The 14,147-nt window shown below is 50.4% G+C and overlaps 8 protein-coding genes across 8 annotated transcripts; 3 read left to right on the top strand and 5 right to left on the bottom strand.

The window, feature by feature from the left end:
* Positions 1 to 536: 536 nt before the first annotated feature.
* CI109_105287 (uncharacterized protein) lies at positions 537 to 2,786 on the bottom strand (the record flags this gene model as incomplete). The annotated part of the gene is made up of 6 exons (XM_065967633.1): positions 537 to 677; positions 737 to 1,090; positions 1,157 to 1,171; positions 1,352 to 1,457; positions 1,500 to 2,418; positions 2,654 to 2,786. 6 exons carry the CDS (start codon positions 2,784 to 2,786, stop codon positions 537 to 539), a joined length of 1,668 nt encoding a protein of 555 aa, XP_065823705.1.
* Positions 2,787 to 3,395: 609 nt separating this feature from the next.
* CI109_105286 (eukaryotic translation initiation factor 3 subunit E) lies at positions 3,396 to 5,057 on the top strand (the record flags this gene model as incomplete). The annotated part of the gene is made up of 6 exons (XM_065967632.1): positions 3,396 to 3,419; positions 3,478 to 3,575; positions 3,637 to 3,877; positions 3,940 to 4,661; positions 4,713 to 4,764; positions 4,848 to 5,057. The coding sequence occupies 6 exons, from the start codon at positions 3,396 to 3,398 to the stop codon at positions 5,055 to 5,057; spliced, it is 1,347 nt and encodes a 448-aa protein (XP_065823704.1).
* A 27-nt stretch (positions 5,058 to 5,084) lies between these two features.
* CI109_105285 (uncharacterized protein) lies at positions 5,085 to 6,086 on the bottom strand (the record flags this gene model as incomplete). Its single annotated transcript, XM_065967631.1, has 3 exons — positions 5,085 to 5,189; positions 5,232 to 5,445; positions 5,617 to 6,086. 3 exons carry the CDS (start codon positions 6,084 to 6,086, stop codon positions 5,085 to 5,087), a joined length of 789 nt encoding a protein of 262 aa, XP_065823703.1.
* A 206-nt stretch (positions 6,087 to 6,292) lies between these two features.
* CI109_105284 (uncharacterized protein) lies at positions 6,293 to 7,766 on the bottom strand (the record flags this gene model as incomplete). Its single annotated transcript, XM_065967630.1, has 4 exons — positions 6,293 to 6,505; positions 6,598 to 7,153; positions 7,231 to 7,281; positions 7,336 to 7,766. The coding sequence occupies 4 exons, from the start codon at positions 7,764 to 7,766 to the stop codon at positions 6,293 to 6,295; spliced, it is 1,251 nt and encodes a 416-aa protein (XP_065823702.1).
* A 304-nt stretch (positions 7,767 to 8,070) lies between these two features.
* CI109_105283 (uncharacterized protein) lies at positions 8,071 to 9,053 on the bottom strand (the record flags this gene model as incomplete). The annotated part of the gene is made up of 4 exons (XM_065967629.1): positions 8,071 to 8,260; positions 8,318 to 8,530; positions 8,599 to 8,738; positions 8,793 to 9,053. 4 exons carry the CDS (start codon positions 9,051 to 9,053, stop codon positions 8,071 to 8,073), a joined length of 804 nt encoding a protein of 267 aa, XP_065823701.1.
* A 170-nt stretch (positions 9,054 to 9,223) lies between these two features.
* On the top strand, positions 9,224 to 10,947 carry CI109_105282 (uncharacterized protein; the record flags this gene model as incomplete). Its single annotated transcript, XM_065967628.1, has 3 exons — positions 9,224 to 9,449; positions 9,571 to 10,442; positions 10,696 to 10,947. 3 exons carry the CDS (start codon positions 9,224 to 9,226, stop codon positions 10,945 to 10,947), a joined length of 1,350 nt encoding a protein of 449 aa, XP_065823700.1.
* Positions 10,948 to 11,306: 359 nt separating this feature from the next.
* CI109_105281 (uncharacterized protein) lies at positions 11,307 to 12,302 on the top strand (the record flags this gene model as incomplete). The annotated part of the gene is made up of 4 exons (XM_065967627.1): positions 11,307 to 11,463; positions 11,576 to 11,625; positions 11,887 to 12,179; positions 12,227 to 12,302. The coding sequence occupies 4 exons, from the start codon at positions 11,307 to 11,309 to the stop codon at positions 12,300 to 12,302; spliced, it is 576 nt and encodes a 191-aa protein (XP_065823699.1).
* Positions 12,303 to 12,588: 286 nt separating this feature from the next.
* Positions 12,589 to 13,670, bottom strand: CI109_105280 (uncharacterized protein; the record flags this gene model as incomplete). The annotated part of the gene is made up of 5 exons (XM_032003304.1): positions 12,589 to 12,699; positions 12,767 to 13,124; positions 13,184 to 13,286; positions 13,346 to 13,547; positions 13,608 to 13,670. 5 exons carry the CDS (start codon positions 13,668 to 13,670, stop codon positions 12,589 to 12,591), a joined length of 837 nt encoding a protein of 278 aa, XP_031862626.1.
* Between the last annotated feature and the right edge of the window lie 477 nt (positions 13,671 to 14,147).

Genomic DNA, 14,147 nt, shown 5'->3' with positions numbered 1-14,147 from the left:
TGGCATGCCCAGTCCACCAGGCTTGCATACGATGTCCCCACCAGCCCATGCATATCAGCATCCCTACGAGGTCCCAAGTCATCGTGATGAGCGGTTGAGACGTAATCGGTGTCAGGAAGGGGTGTTCAGGTCGATCCGTGGATGATACCTGGTGGACGGTGTGTTGTGCGCCGAGCCATTTTGTTGAATGCGGGAGGGTGACGAACGATGCGCACAAGAGCAATGACAGGTAGCTATGGAGGGAGAGGTAATCCTTCAAGGGTAGTTGACCTGTAGCCATGATCTTTGGTCGTTCAGTTGTGGAGGATGAAAGAAAACAAATCAACGAAACGCGACGACCTTAAAATGTATATTGGAGACACGCATCCATTTAACCGGAGCACATAGTGGCAGTTTTTGAACTCAAGGATGTTCTGGTTATTCATATTCAAATTATAAGTATAGGTAGTTCACTTTCTTTTCACGTCTATATATGCTTCACCCTGAGCTTCCTCGCTACGCCCTTTTGTTCCTTTCCCGTAAATCGTTCCCAATCATCATTTCTTGTACGGAGCAGTGAGGTTTGAACTCTTGCCGAGATCTAAAGCCAAGGCTACCTTGAAGGCGAGGTCGGGACTGTTCATCACCCCACGGAAGAACTCATGACCAGGACCCCAGGCGTATACAGGCACGTCGACCTGTGCACAATATCTTCAGCGAATGTGGTAGGTTGTAATGGTACGTGGAAGCTACTTACCAACGAGTGGACACCTTGACCTTCGGACACCCCGAGGTTACCGGTCATTGCGAATCCTCGTTGGTTGTCATTAGGGTTAAAGAAGTACCCGGTCGAGTTACTGACAGCGGGCACCCGCTCGTGATCCTTATTCACTTGGAAGTCCTCCCGGTGATCAGGAATGGCGGCCCAGCCATGAGCAATGGTGTATCGGGGGTCCCAAGTGACCGGGAAGCCGTCGCCTTGAGGGCCAGGGAAGACGGTTTGATTGGTGGGAAGAACGTCTTGAGGAACCTGATAAGCAGACAAGCCGGAACTCTGATAAGTACCAACGGCACTGCGCTTGGCACGATCGGAGTTCTGAGCTTGTAGGTACTTCGTGTCGGTAGATCCAAACACATCGACTAGACGTCAGTCCAGATCGAGCGCAACAAGACTCACATCCATGAGCGTGATCTGCGGTAACAACCACCAGAGTATCTTCGAGTTCCCCAATCTTCTCGAGATGCTCAAGGACGGCCCGAAGGGTATCGTCGAGCTCAAGCACCTCACCAAGAGCACGGTCGATGTCAAGCACATGCATCTCTTTGTCAATGAGCTGAACGTCAGTGGAGTCCATGCATTTAAGTAACCTACCGCTGCTTCCGACATCAACATGAAGCCAGTGTCACGGGATTTGGCTCGGGTATGCAAAATATCGATCGCCTTGAGGGTCATGTCTTTGAGTCCCGGTTGGTCGTAACTATATACGGTTAGCAATAGCAGACGTCCCAGGATCACTCACGCTCCTCGCTGGCCTTGTGGAGTGATGGCAAGGTCCAAAGTTTCGGTGTAGACGTTTTTGTCCAGCCAAGTGCTGATATTGCCGCGGGTGAAGATTGCGAGAGCCCTCTGAGCGTTGTCAAAGGCTTCCAATTCGGTCTTGGTGTATCCCACTTGGTAGCCTTCAGATGCCCATCGTTCAAACTGCGATACGTTGCCGTTTCCCGGTCCGGGGAGGAAATTCTCGGCTCCACCACCGAAGAGGAGATCGACACCTTCCCATGGGAACCAGGAGTGGTTGCCAGTCACACCTTTAAGGTATTGCTCAATGATGGCGGTGTATTGAGAACGTTGACTGGTGTGGGTAACAACCGCTGCTGGAGTCGCATCGGCAATATACGCCTTTGAAACGATTCCAACTTGACCACCGGTCTGTCTTCGGAACATCTCAAAGATTGTCTCGACCTTCGGGTCGCCGAATGCTTTGCCCGTCGAGTCGGTATAAGCGTTCAATCCGTTGACAGTCATCTTTTTGCCAGAGAAAAGAGCCGAGGCCGAGTTGGCTGAGTCCGTGATGAAGGAATCCAGTGAATGAGTCATCTGAGCACCGAATCCTGGAGCTTCGTCCATCTTCAGCTTGGTTTGGTACTTGCCGTTTACCGTCTTGTGGCCTAGCAACCTAGCAGCCGATATCATTGAAGAAGCCATTCCGTCGCCGACAAAGAAGATGACGTTTTTGGCCTTTTTGCAATCAGCGAGAGGTAGTACGGTCCATTGCGCAGTGGTTGTCATCCCATCGTTGTATGTGAATACGAGATCATAGGTTCCGGGGTTGTGAAGCTGCAGATTGCGGTACGATTTGGCCAGAACGTTGACGGGGGTGTGTGCGTGCTCGTCCTCGGCAAAAAGATCCTCGTAGTACGAAAAGTTGTAACTCTCGACTGACTGTCAGTTCTTTGATGGCTCTTGATTGACTCACCGATGGGATCGGAGATGCCAAAGAACTGAGTGAGGTCTACAGGGTCGGCGCCCTGTCCACCAATTTTGATTGAAAAGTCCTGTCCAGGTTGACCGTTGTTGTACGCTTCGGAACCGTTCACAGGGGCATGAACCTCGATACGGATATCAAATGTCTCTGAATGAGAATCAGCGTGGTCCTGGAACAGCTATACTCACGTCCAGCAATGAAATCTGTCTGATCAGGAGGGAAGATACAACCGAGCTCGGGACAAGCAGCGGTCCTTCTAAAGGTCTGACCAAATACCGGCGCGACGAGTACACCGATAGCTAAGATGGCAAGGTGGACCATCTTGTTCTTGTCAGTCCTTTTTTTTTGTTCTTGTGCAAGGTTGGGCGATCATCAGCTCATCTACCGCAGCTTGGTCGCTCTTTATCAATAAGTAGCTTGCACCAAGGATGTCAACACGTTGATTAGATCAGTAAGACGGGGATGATCCGACCCTAATTGCCAAGAGGTTTGACATGTCTAAATCGGTACACGTGCGTGATGAACAGCATGGTCAGAGAGAAGAGGGGATGATGTAACTTAAAGTTATAAAAGCAACGTTACGAGCAGATGGGAAACATTTCTGACTGTTCCTCTGTGGTGATGTGCTCAATAATGCCAAGACAGTTGAAAGAAGATGCATGGACAAACGTGTGACAGCATAGATAGATGTACGATAACGACCAAACCGGTGCCACATGACCCAGAATGAGCGGGATTATCCACGGCGTTATGATTTTTCAGACAAGTGGCACTATGTTGGTGAATCCATCCCTCTCTCATCTTTCTCTTTGTTTCAACGTTTCCAACGAGCCAACACATAACAGAGTCGATACGTATCATCTTGACACTTGGATACGGGATATACTAATAATACGTGACACCTAAAATTATCATATACTTTCGCCCATCATGGCCGAGTACGATCTGACCCAAGTGAGTCGTTCGCAAAGTGCAATGTCATGGATTATCACTGATTGATGACTTCTGCCAGAAACTCATCCCTCACCTCGACCGACATCTTGCCATCCCCCTTCTCAACCACCTCTCCGATATCGCCATCTTCCCCGCCGAGCAATTAGCAAAGGCTCAGTGAGTCAAAACAGGATATGCTACAGGAGCGGGAACGGTACTCACGCTAACCCACCCGCAGATATGATCTCGCAAAAGGCACAAATATGGTCGACTACATTGAGGGGTTGCACGAGCAGACCAAGGGAGAGGAATCAAAGGACTTTGCAAAGTTGAGAGCAGAGGCAACGGCCAGGTATCAGGAGCTGCAGGAGAAGGCACAGCCGGTTATGAAGGTCATCGAGGATCCCGATGCTGTTGCCAAGCTGAGAAGTGGTGGAGACAAGGAGAAGAACTTGGAATTGTTGAGGTCCGAATATCAAGTGAGCTGTTTTGCGATGGGTACCCGTTGTCGAGGGCCGGGAGCTGATATCGTGTCGGTAAGATCGACATCGACCAAATCAACGCCTTGTATCACTTCGGTCAATACCAGTACACACTGGGAGCTTACGGTCCGGCTGCCAACCTCCTCTACCACTTCCTCCTTCTCTCACCGTCACACGAGTTAAATATCTCAGCTCACTGGGGAAAGCTCGCCTCGAACATTTTCAATGGAGAGTGGGAATCCGCGTTGGTGGAGGTCAAGGACTTGCGTGATGCTATCGACAACCCGCATGGCACAGCGATGGCCAAACCTTTGGCTCAGCTTCAAGCAAGGACATGGTTGCTTCACTGGTCGCTCTTCGTCTTCTTCAACCTTGGAGAGGGTCAAGGCTGCCAAAGCTTGCTCGACATGTTCCTCTCCCCCGCATACCTCAACACCATCCAGACCTCTTGCCCCCATCTGCTCCGATACCTTGTTGCCGCCGCAATCATCTCTCGACGTGCTCCCAAACCCGCGGGGACCCGAGGTAACCGAGATCACGTCAAGGACCTTACCAAGATCGTTCAGATGGAGGAGTACCAATACTCGGACCCCGTCACTGGCTTCTTGAAAGACCTTTTCGCCGACTTCGACACCAACCAGGCTCAACAACGACTGACCGTGGCGGAGAGTGTCGTGCGATCAGACTTCTTCTTGTCAGGTTTCGCCGATGAATTTGTGGAGAATGCTAGGTGGTTGATCAGTGAAGTGTTCTGTCGTATACATCGAAGAATCGACATTGGGTGAGTTTATTCAGCGATGGCTTTAGCTGACAGATCAGACAATTGTCCAAGACCCTCAACTTGTCCAACGAAGAAGGGGAGAAGTGGATTGTCAACCTCATCCGTGATTCTAGAATGGGGGTTGAAGCTAAGATTGATCTGAAACAAGTGAGTCACAGTTTGTCCAGGATATGACTGATAGTGCAGAATATGCTCCACATCACTCGACCACACGCCACTCCTACCGCCACCCTTATCGAGACTACTCGAGGTCTCGCCTTCCGATCTCAAGCGATTCAATTTGCCATGCAAAGCAGTACGGGTGAGCCTCAGCCACGAGGCGAGAGAGGAGAGCGGGGAGAGAGGGGCGGACGTGGGGGAAGAGGCAGACCTAGGACTCAGGAAGTCACGGCGTAGACAGGTAGATGGATATGCACATGTACATCATTTCGGTTGCGTCCAATTTCGACGCCCAGATACAATCGCTGCTTGTTCTATCGTCCACACCACCGCCTTGATCCAATTGAACAACTCTCGAACTGTTTCATCCTAATCATACGTCAGCAAAGTTGTATAATGACGTCTGCTCACCAATCTTTCCGGGTCCTCGGACAATGGTCTCTTGGGCGGTTCGTCGTCATCGTATTCATGATCGTGGTCGGGATCATAATCGTGGTCATATTCGTACTCATCATGAGCGTGTTCGTGTTCGTGTCCGTGTTGATGCTGGTGTCCATGGTCGTGGTCATGGTCGTGCCCATGCCCATGACCATGTGCGTGATCATGTGATGAAGCATGCGCATGACTGTGACCATGACCGTGTTCGTCGACGTGTTCACATTCGTAGTCTTCTATGTAGGAGTGACAGTCACAATCGCAGTCTTCTTCACACTCGTATTCGCATTCTGAATGATCAGAGGGCGGATAGGAATGATGACTGTATTCGTTAGTGGGATCTTCCCAGAGTTCGACTCACTGTCCACATGTGCACTCCTCCTCCAACGCCACGACTGTCCCCCTTGGCTCTAATGGTTCTTCTCTTATCTGTTTGCCCTCTTTCTGACCCTTCAGCTCCTGTTGCATACGTAGCAGCTTTGCTTTCTCCCTGTCCAGCGTCAGTTTCGCTTCAAACAGAGCTGCAAGACTCGCGGGCAGGTCGATGGGTATATTTGGGTTGTAGGATTGTGGAGGGATGGAGGACGGGTTGGCGAGAAAGTTGGCTTCTCCAACGCCAGCAGCAGCATCGGTGAGTGCTGTGAGCTGCGATTGTGTGAGTTTCGGCAAGTGATCTAGTCGACCTAGAGCATTGGCGGACCAATTGGACAAGGCAGCTGAAAAGGTGGAATCGATAGGATCGGGTAATGGTGCTGAGAGTACGGATTGCGTGGGCTGAACTCGAGGTTTGGGGGGAGGACGTTTGTTGGTGCGAGGCTTTGATCTACCCATGTTGCAGTTGTAATAGTTTGATTCTCAGATACGAACAATGATGAGTCCGGGAGCGTGAATATGTATAGACGAGGTGGAGATGGAGGAGCAGATAGAAGCAGCTAAGATTTCAAGGTTCGGGCGGAACCAAAAAAGTTGCGACTTTTCGGATGGTAGGTATCTTTGAGGGGTGATCAAAATGCATGCATGGTATGGTATTACAATTGCTATCTACGTAAATGCTTGAGCATGCGACTGGGTCGACGGATGGACCCTCCGAGAGCCATTATACAAGTGAGAAGGACGACACTGCCTGCTTGGTGCATGGCCGCGAGGGGAATGGGAACAAGGTAGAGGAGAGTAGAGATTCCGAGAGTCACTTGAGTCACCGCAGCCGCAGTCGTAAGAGCAGCGAGCCGTCTTGTGGCTTTGATTGGTATCTTGCGGGCAAGGAAAGGCAAGGTCAAAAGTATAGAGAAAGTGGTGGTAGCCTGATGGGTGATTAGCGAAGTCCGGATCTATCGAGACTCACCAATACACGGTGATCGAATTGCGCTGTGACGGGATTCTCGAGCATGTTTCGCCACCACTTGTCGGTGGGTGACTTGGCATATCGTGGATCGAAGAGCTCTTCCGTCGGGGGAACGAAACCTTCCCCCATGTACGGGAACTCATTGTACACCAAACCTGCATCTAAACCTGCCACGAATGCACCAGTGACCACGGTGAGGAATACCATCATACCGGAAGTGTGTACGAGTCCTCGGAAACGTTTGACTGAAGATAGAGAGAGCTGTTGAACGATGCTGGGTTGTCGGAGTATCTTGGCGTCTCGCTGAATACCGATGGCCGTTGAAAGCATACCAAGATAAAGTGCAAGGGCAGCGGTCAGATGAGCTGCCAACCGATACTGAGAAACTCGAGGAACCGCGTTGTTCTCCACAATCTCTTCAGAGAGACCAGATTTGACCATCCACCAGCCCAAGACACCTTGGAATCCGATACCGAGACCAATGAGCATGAGTTTGGCAGGCAAAGGTTTTGGCAGCTTGTACCGAGTAAGGTAATAAATTGTAGGGATAACAAAGCTAATGCTGTCAGCTCGATCGTCAACAAGTGCACTCACCCTAATCCAAGAGCTCGTCCTGCTAATCGATGTGCCCACTCCATGTAGAAGATCTTCTTGAACTCGTGCATGTCAATGTTCGCGTTTGTCCTAGATCGAGGATCAGCTGATTGCGGAGGGCTGGATTGAGCAAGCGACACTCACATCACACCTTCTGGAGACAGCCTATACTTCTCCCACTCAGCATCCCACTCTGCCGCGGTGATAGGAGGCAGCACGCCAGTGAGTGGTTGCCATTCTACGATACTAAGACCAGATTCCGTGAGACGTGTCAAACCACCGATCACGATGATACCAAAGACAACAGCTGAGCAACCGTAGAGCCAGTAAGGGAGAGATCGGGGTATTTGAGGTGGGGGCGGAGTAACTGTTGAAATGGGACGAGGAAAGGTGAAAGTATGCGAAGGGTAGAAGTAGGTCGATCGCGCCGAGGGAGTGAAGTAAGGAAGTCGGAAGGGTCGAGATGTCGGTCGAGTGAGAGGCTGTGTCGATAGAGCTCGTACGGAGACACGAGATGGTGTCACTTCCTTGCGCAGGCTCTGAAAGAGACCCCTCGCAAGACCCGGAGCGATCATGGTAGAGGGAGGGGGAATTGAGGCGTTGGGGAACGAGTGATGAAGCAGCTGTAAACCAAGATGTTGGTCCAAAAAGTATGGTTGGTGTGCCCTTTTCGCCTCTTGACCGAATCGGAACTGTTCGAAATCAACCAACAGCGATCAATCTAGATCTACGGTGTATACAAACAGTGGTAGCAACCGTGGGAAACCCGGAAAGATCGGAGATTCCCGCAAGACATCGAAAGTCACGTGATTCAATCTGTGGTTTCCTTAAGTACTGGGTGAAGCATAGATAGATCGCATGCATGTATACAAATGATCATCATTGCATGTCGTAGATCAGCTTCAGCTGTTCAATGTTCTGCACCATCATGCCCCGACATTCTCGTACGGCGTCAACAGTTTGAGCAACAACGTCGTCACCAATCTCCGTCGGAAGGGGACCAAGCGGGGAAGGATAGGCAGCCTTTCCAGGTATCCGCAATGATGATAGAGCGATAAACGTCCCCGTCCTTCCAACGCCAGCAGAGCTGAGCTGTAAGCTAGGGTTCTTTCCGGAGGACACTCACCAATGCACCCAGACCTCGCAATCGAGCTGTTCCCTCCTTTGTTCGACTTGTTTCACCAAAGCCCTTAGCGCGTCGACCCCGTTACCTTGCGGCACCCCATGGTCCGGCCAAGCGTCAAAATGGTAGTGAATCACATTGACAGTCTTGTCTCCCTTGAGCTGCATGCTGGTGATTGTGCTAGACAGGTGGTCAAGTCGCTCCTTGTTGACCAGACTGAGCTCAATGTCGCCCATTTTATGGTCCCTTTGGAAGTTAGTCGCGCGCAAGATCGATGAACTCACATGTATGGATCAGCTTTTGGTATTCCCCTCTCCTCCCATCCAGTCAGCTGAACAACGATTGCATCGTGGGGTGATCGACCTGACGCAGCGCCGGTGTACAGAGCTTTGAAGAAGGTATCGAACGCGCGAGGAGGTGGAGCCTGACCAAATTCAGTAAAGGATGCTTCATTACACGATCATACCACTTCGCTCACCTGAGCTGCCACCCAGCATCCCCCCTTGCCATCTGTTACGACATTCGCATTGATGTAATGCCCGTCTACGGTCACAGCAGTTCTATCATACGCCAAGATGTTTGAATAACGGTTGTCTGGTCGGTGCTTGAGTGAATTTCGTACCGAATAGAACACCTGCTCTGGCGAGGGCCTATGTAGTTGAGAGCATTGTAACCTGACGCCTTCGCGCTCCGCCAATATGTCAAAGACACGTCCGAGAGTATTCAAGGAGATGGGCATATTTCGTGCTTTGCGGCGAACAAGGTTTAGCTGAGAAGAATGGAAATCTGTCGATATCTCTCACACGACGTCACTGGTGGGGGGTGGAGGTTGTCACCTTTCGCTTCCTTTGTTTTGATTTCCACATCACACCCCCTTTCCGATCTTCATCTTGTACATTCAAGCACGCCATGTCTCACACATCCTTACCTCCCAGGTTTACAGTACCTCCGCTACCTCCCAGACTACACAGGCGACTCAATCTTGGTATCAATGACGAAGGAATAGTCCTGACGCCAGACAGCGGTCAAGGTGTTCTGGTCCGATGGGGAGTAAAGGGCAAAGTCGAACCTTTTGATGGGGAAGCTGGAGATTTGATTATCGGTGGTATTCTGGGCGTAGTCAGATTATGGGATGGTGAGTATAGCTCGCTACCAATTGGGCTAATGTTCAGCTGCGTATCTCTTAATTTTCTTCCCTCGTGCGCCATCACCTCTCTTCCCGACTCACGATCAGGGGTCCGAGCGATCCCACGAAGTGTGCACCCTCGGCGACATTCACGCTATCCCGCTCGTACCTGCTCTTGCCAACAAGTCACATAAAGATCTGCTTGCAGTCCAGGAATCACGCCAGCCAAAAGCCAAGACTCGTTGGAGTCTGGTATTACCTGGTCGTGCGGTTGGGGTGGCTTCGAAGGAAGAGGATCACTTGTCGGAAGCCTCATCGGACGAGACCCCAGAAGCAGACGAATCGCCAATCCCTCCGAAAACCCGTGAATGGACCAAATTCATGCCAAAGCTGCGCAAGTCTCAAGCTGCGCCTAGTGAACCCCCTCAGCGACAGGAATTGGAAGAGAAGATCGTGCGACAGATCATTCGCGAATTCGATTCTGGCTTCTTCTTCAGTTACGATTTCGACCTCACTCATAGCTTACAACACAAGCGAGAGATACTAGCCAAAAGGACTGCATCACATGTAGCTTTGGCGGATCTTATCCTCAAGGAAAACAGCCTATTCCCACCTTCTCCATCGGGCACCATACCAAAACAGCCTCCACCCCTCTTGGCCGATGATGATTTCATCGAACCAGACATTCAAGTCCCTCTCTGGCGACGAGTGGACCGTCGATTCTTTTGGAACGAAACGTTAATGAAGGACTTCATCGATCTCGGGTTACATGCGTACGTCATACCCATGATGCAAGGCTGGGTTCAATCGACATCATTCAGAATCCCGATTCCGCCCAACCCCTTGGACCCGAATGTATCTCTAGGGTCCGTTCCGGTGGACTTGATTGTGGTATCACGACGGAGTCGAGAACGTGCAGGTCTTCGATACCAACGTCGGGGGATTGACGACGATGGACATGTGGCGAATATGGTCGAGACGGAGATGATTGTCAGGGCGAAAGTGAGTTGCAAGCTTTAGCTTCGTTAGCTTATTTTTGCAGGTCGAGGAGAAATCATCGCTGTTCAGCTTTTTGCAAATCCGAGGCTCGATACCCCTTCGTTGGTCCCAGTCGCCGTACTCGATGAAACCTCCCCCGGTTTTGAACGAACCAGTAGATCAGACCTATGCGGTGGCAAATCTACACTTCAACGATCTCACTTCTCGATATGGGCCGATAGTGAGTTGAGTCATTGAAGCTCTTCGCTGACTTCAGACCATCATCAACTTGTCAGAACAGGAAGGAAGAGAGGCAGAGGTAGCAGGGGGCTATCGGGAGCTTGTCAACAGTCTAGAGCGGAAAGACGTCACATATACCGAGTTCGATTTCCATGCCAAATGTCATGGCATGAAGTGGGAGAATATATCGGAGCTGGTGGATTCACTCGACTTCGGCTCCATGGGTTATCTCTGGACCTTACAAGGAGAAGCGATTCGGGAGCAACGCGGGGCCTATAGAACTAAGTGAGCTTATACAGCCGAACAACGCTGACGTCAGCTGCATCGATTGTCTTGATCGCACAAACGTGGTTCAGTCCGCAATCGCTAGGCGTGTCTTGTCTACTATGCTCACTCAGCTCGGTCTTCTGGCCAGCGGCCCTGTGGTTGAAAATGTATTCAATGATGGTAGGTCATAGATGATTGTGCTTCGCTGATGTCAGTCTGGGCAAACAATGGCGATATGATAAGCTTGTGTTACGCGCATACATCCGCGCTCAAGGGGGACTTCGTCCGGACCGGGAAAAGGGATCTCACCGGAATGGTAAGCAAGTAGTTCTAGGCTAAACTGACTGTCAGCTACATGATGGTGTCAGCTCCATCAGCCGCATGTTTTACGGGGCAGTATCCGATTTCTTTGCCCAAGCGGTGATATCGTTTGTTCTCGGTCATCGGAATTTGTCGGTGTTCAGCGAGTTCTTAGAGACCTTAACGAGTGCCGATGCCGCTAGTGTGCTCAAGTTTTCGCGTATTCGAACCGTAGCAAGTGAGTTGTGGAGTAAGAGGAACTGAACTGACGTTAGTCGAAACTTGTTCGGCACGAGTACTGAGCGATGGTGAAGAGAGAATCGCTGGTTGGACGCTTCTATCACCTGAAGCTCGCAGTGTCAAGATCAGTCCGACCCTGGAGGAAAAGATTCTGGTATTGGTAAGTCTATCATCGTCGACGACGCTTACGCACGTAGACTCGCGCCGCAATCTACGTCGTTTCATTCAATTACCCTCTGGAGAAGGTGATGGAGTTTACCCGAATACCCTTGGCATCAATCACATCCATTCAAAAAGGTGAGTCAGCAAGAGGCGGACCGAGCTGAGGTATAGGCGCATACATTTTGTCGACTCTGCAAGAAGCGAGCAGGGATCCCCAAGAGGTAAGTTTTCATTCAAGATGGATTGCGCTCATGGTTAGAACACTGGATTCCTCATCAACTTTTCCCCAACGAACGAGTCGACCAGATACAGCACATACTCGCTACGGAACAAGGCTCCGGAGACGAGCACTACTACTCCTTCTGACGATTCCATTCCAGCTCTTGAGCACGCGGACATCGATCCTGACGCCACAGAGTTTTTCGCATTCAAAGCGATGCCCGGACAGACCGGCGACGAGGGAACGTGCAAGGAAGTGGTGGATCATATCGTGCAACAGATCGCTGAAGTTTGTAAGCGCGATGACATCGTGATCGATCAAGACATTGTCAGGTAACGTTAAGTTGTGAACATGAAGACCGTCGCTGACGGATACATAGCGTTGCGGAAGCAGAATCTTCCACATCTATACTAGCAAAAATGGACTACGCGTTCAAACGATTTTTATGGTTATAATGCATGACGGGCAGGAGCTTGCTCAGTGTTCTGAAAGAGTCCGAAAGCGGTTCGCCAACGATTTGTGTCGATGTGCTTGTTGCAACCCTTCAGACGGACTAACTTTGCGCCAAACAACAAAATGCTGATTGCCTGTTTTAATTTTGCGTCTGTAAAAGTGGCAAGCTCATGGGGCGCGGGATCTCATCCTAGGGGAACAAAAATTTGCTTCGATGTCTAACATATGCATTGGATTCTCTGGACTAGGTACCACAAAAATGCTCCACCCCATAATACCGCATTCGAACTAAGCGGAGACGAAGGACGACTGCTTCAACCAAGCCTTGAGGTCAAGGACGAATGGGAAGTTCTCCCTGGTCCATCCAGAACTGGCCTCGAACTCGTGCTTGTTGAAGAACTACGGCATGAAGTGAGTAAGACAGTGCACGACCTGAGACTCGATCTAGAATCAAAATAAAACTTACATCCATTGCCTCCGCCATACCAGGGGGAAACTGAGGGGTCTCGGTAGCGTCGAGAGATTTCCCAGTAGTCTCTTTCCAGACCAGTTCCATCTGAGCTGGAGTCAAGGAGTCTCCTGCAATGTTGATAGCTTTGCCGGCCCATTTCTCGGGGTGGGCGAACACCTCAGCAGTGATCTTACCGATGTCGATGACTGAGATAACCTTTTTGACGAGGTTAGAGGTCTCCTTCCAAGTGGTGGTGACTTGGTCAAGGTAGGGAGGCCAGTAGAAGTTCTCGAGGAAACCGACGGGTCGGATGATGGTCCAGTCGAAAGACTTGGCCGTGACGAGGTCTTCAATATCCTTCTTGCAATCGAGGCTGTGTAAAAAATCGGTCAGCAAAAAACTACACCATCGATATAATACAATGGTACTTACAAGGGGTGTCCGATACCGACATCTCGCTTTCCACATTGATCGGTGCCGGAGAAGACGACGTGCTTGACGCCCTTCTTCTCACTCAAGTCCAACAAGCTACCGACTATACGATGGCTCAATCTCAGTCTATGGCACGAAATATCTCATTTCGAATCGACTCACCATCTTTGAGGACGGCAGGGAAATCGAATCCCATCTGAACGAAGAAAACACCGTGGATAGGTTGGTTGAAGAGATGCTCGTGGTCACCAACTTCTCCCTTGACAACCTCGACTCGGGGGATCTTTGCGAGAGCCTGGGCAGCCTCGCTAGAAGGATCACGCGACACAGCGAGGATCTTGAATTTGCCGAGGTCGCTCAAGGCCTTTTTGCAGAAACAAATCAGTAAAAGGCTCCGCTTATTAGTTAGCGAATGTCAACTTACCTGCACGGTAGCCTGACCTTGCTTGCCGGTCGAGACAAAGACAATGATGTTTTGGAGAGACATGGTTGGAGGATTTGTGCGGAAATGCAAGTTGTGTTTGTCAATATGGATGGTCAGTGAGGCGAATAGAATGAGATGCGGATAATGAGTGAGTGAGTGAGTGAGTGGGGTTCATCAGTACACGCTCCTCATCGCTCCCTTTTATAGACGTCCCGGACAGCTATGCTTCGCTCGGCGATGGAGGATCACCTTGGTAGATGGTGTATACATGATCAAAGATGGCTTCAAGCACCTTGTTGTGACGATCAAAGCAGGATGATAACCCCTGATGATGACCAAGACGGGGGAATCTCTGATGAAGCTGCGTGAATCATTACCGGATCAAGTAATTTTATAATGGACGGCTTATTAAACGGTGAGAATTCGAATATAGGGATGTTAGATATCTGAATTAGATTGGAATCGGTGACCGCGCTGTTCGGGAATTGCTTTCGGAAGACCGACGGCGAGTCCTTTATCGTATCAAGAATAGCTGTGACA

Source organism: Kwoniella shandongensis, chromosome 9 (assembly GCF_008629635.2).
Source record: "Kwoniella shandongensis chromosome 9, complete sequence".
Taxonomy (NCBI): domain Eukaryota; kingdom Fungi; phylum Basidiomycota; class Tremellomycetes; order Tremellales; family Cryptococcaceae; genus Kwoniella; species Kwoniella shandongensis.
This window is presented reverse-complemented; position numbering and strand designations above follow the sequence as displayed.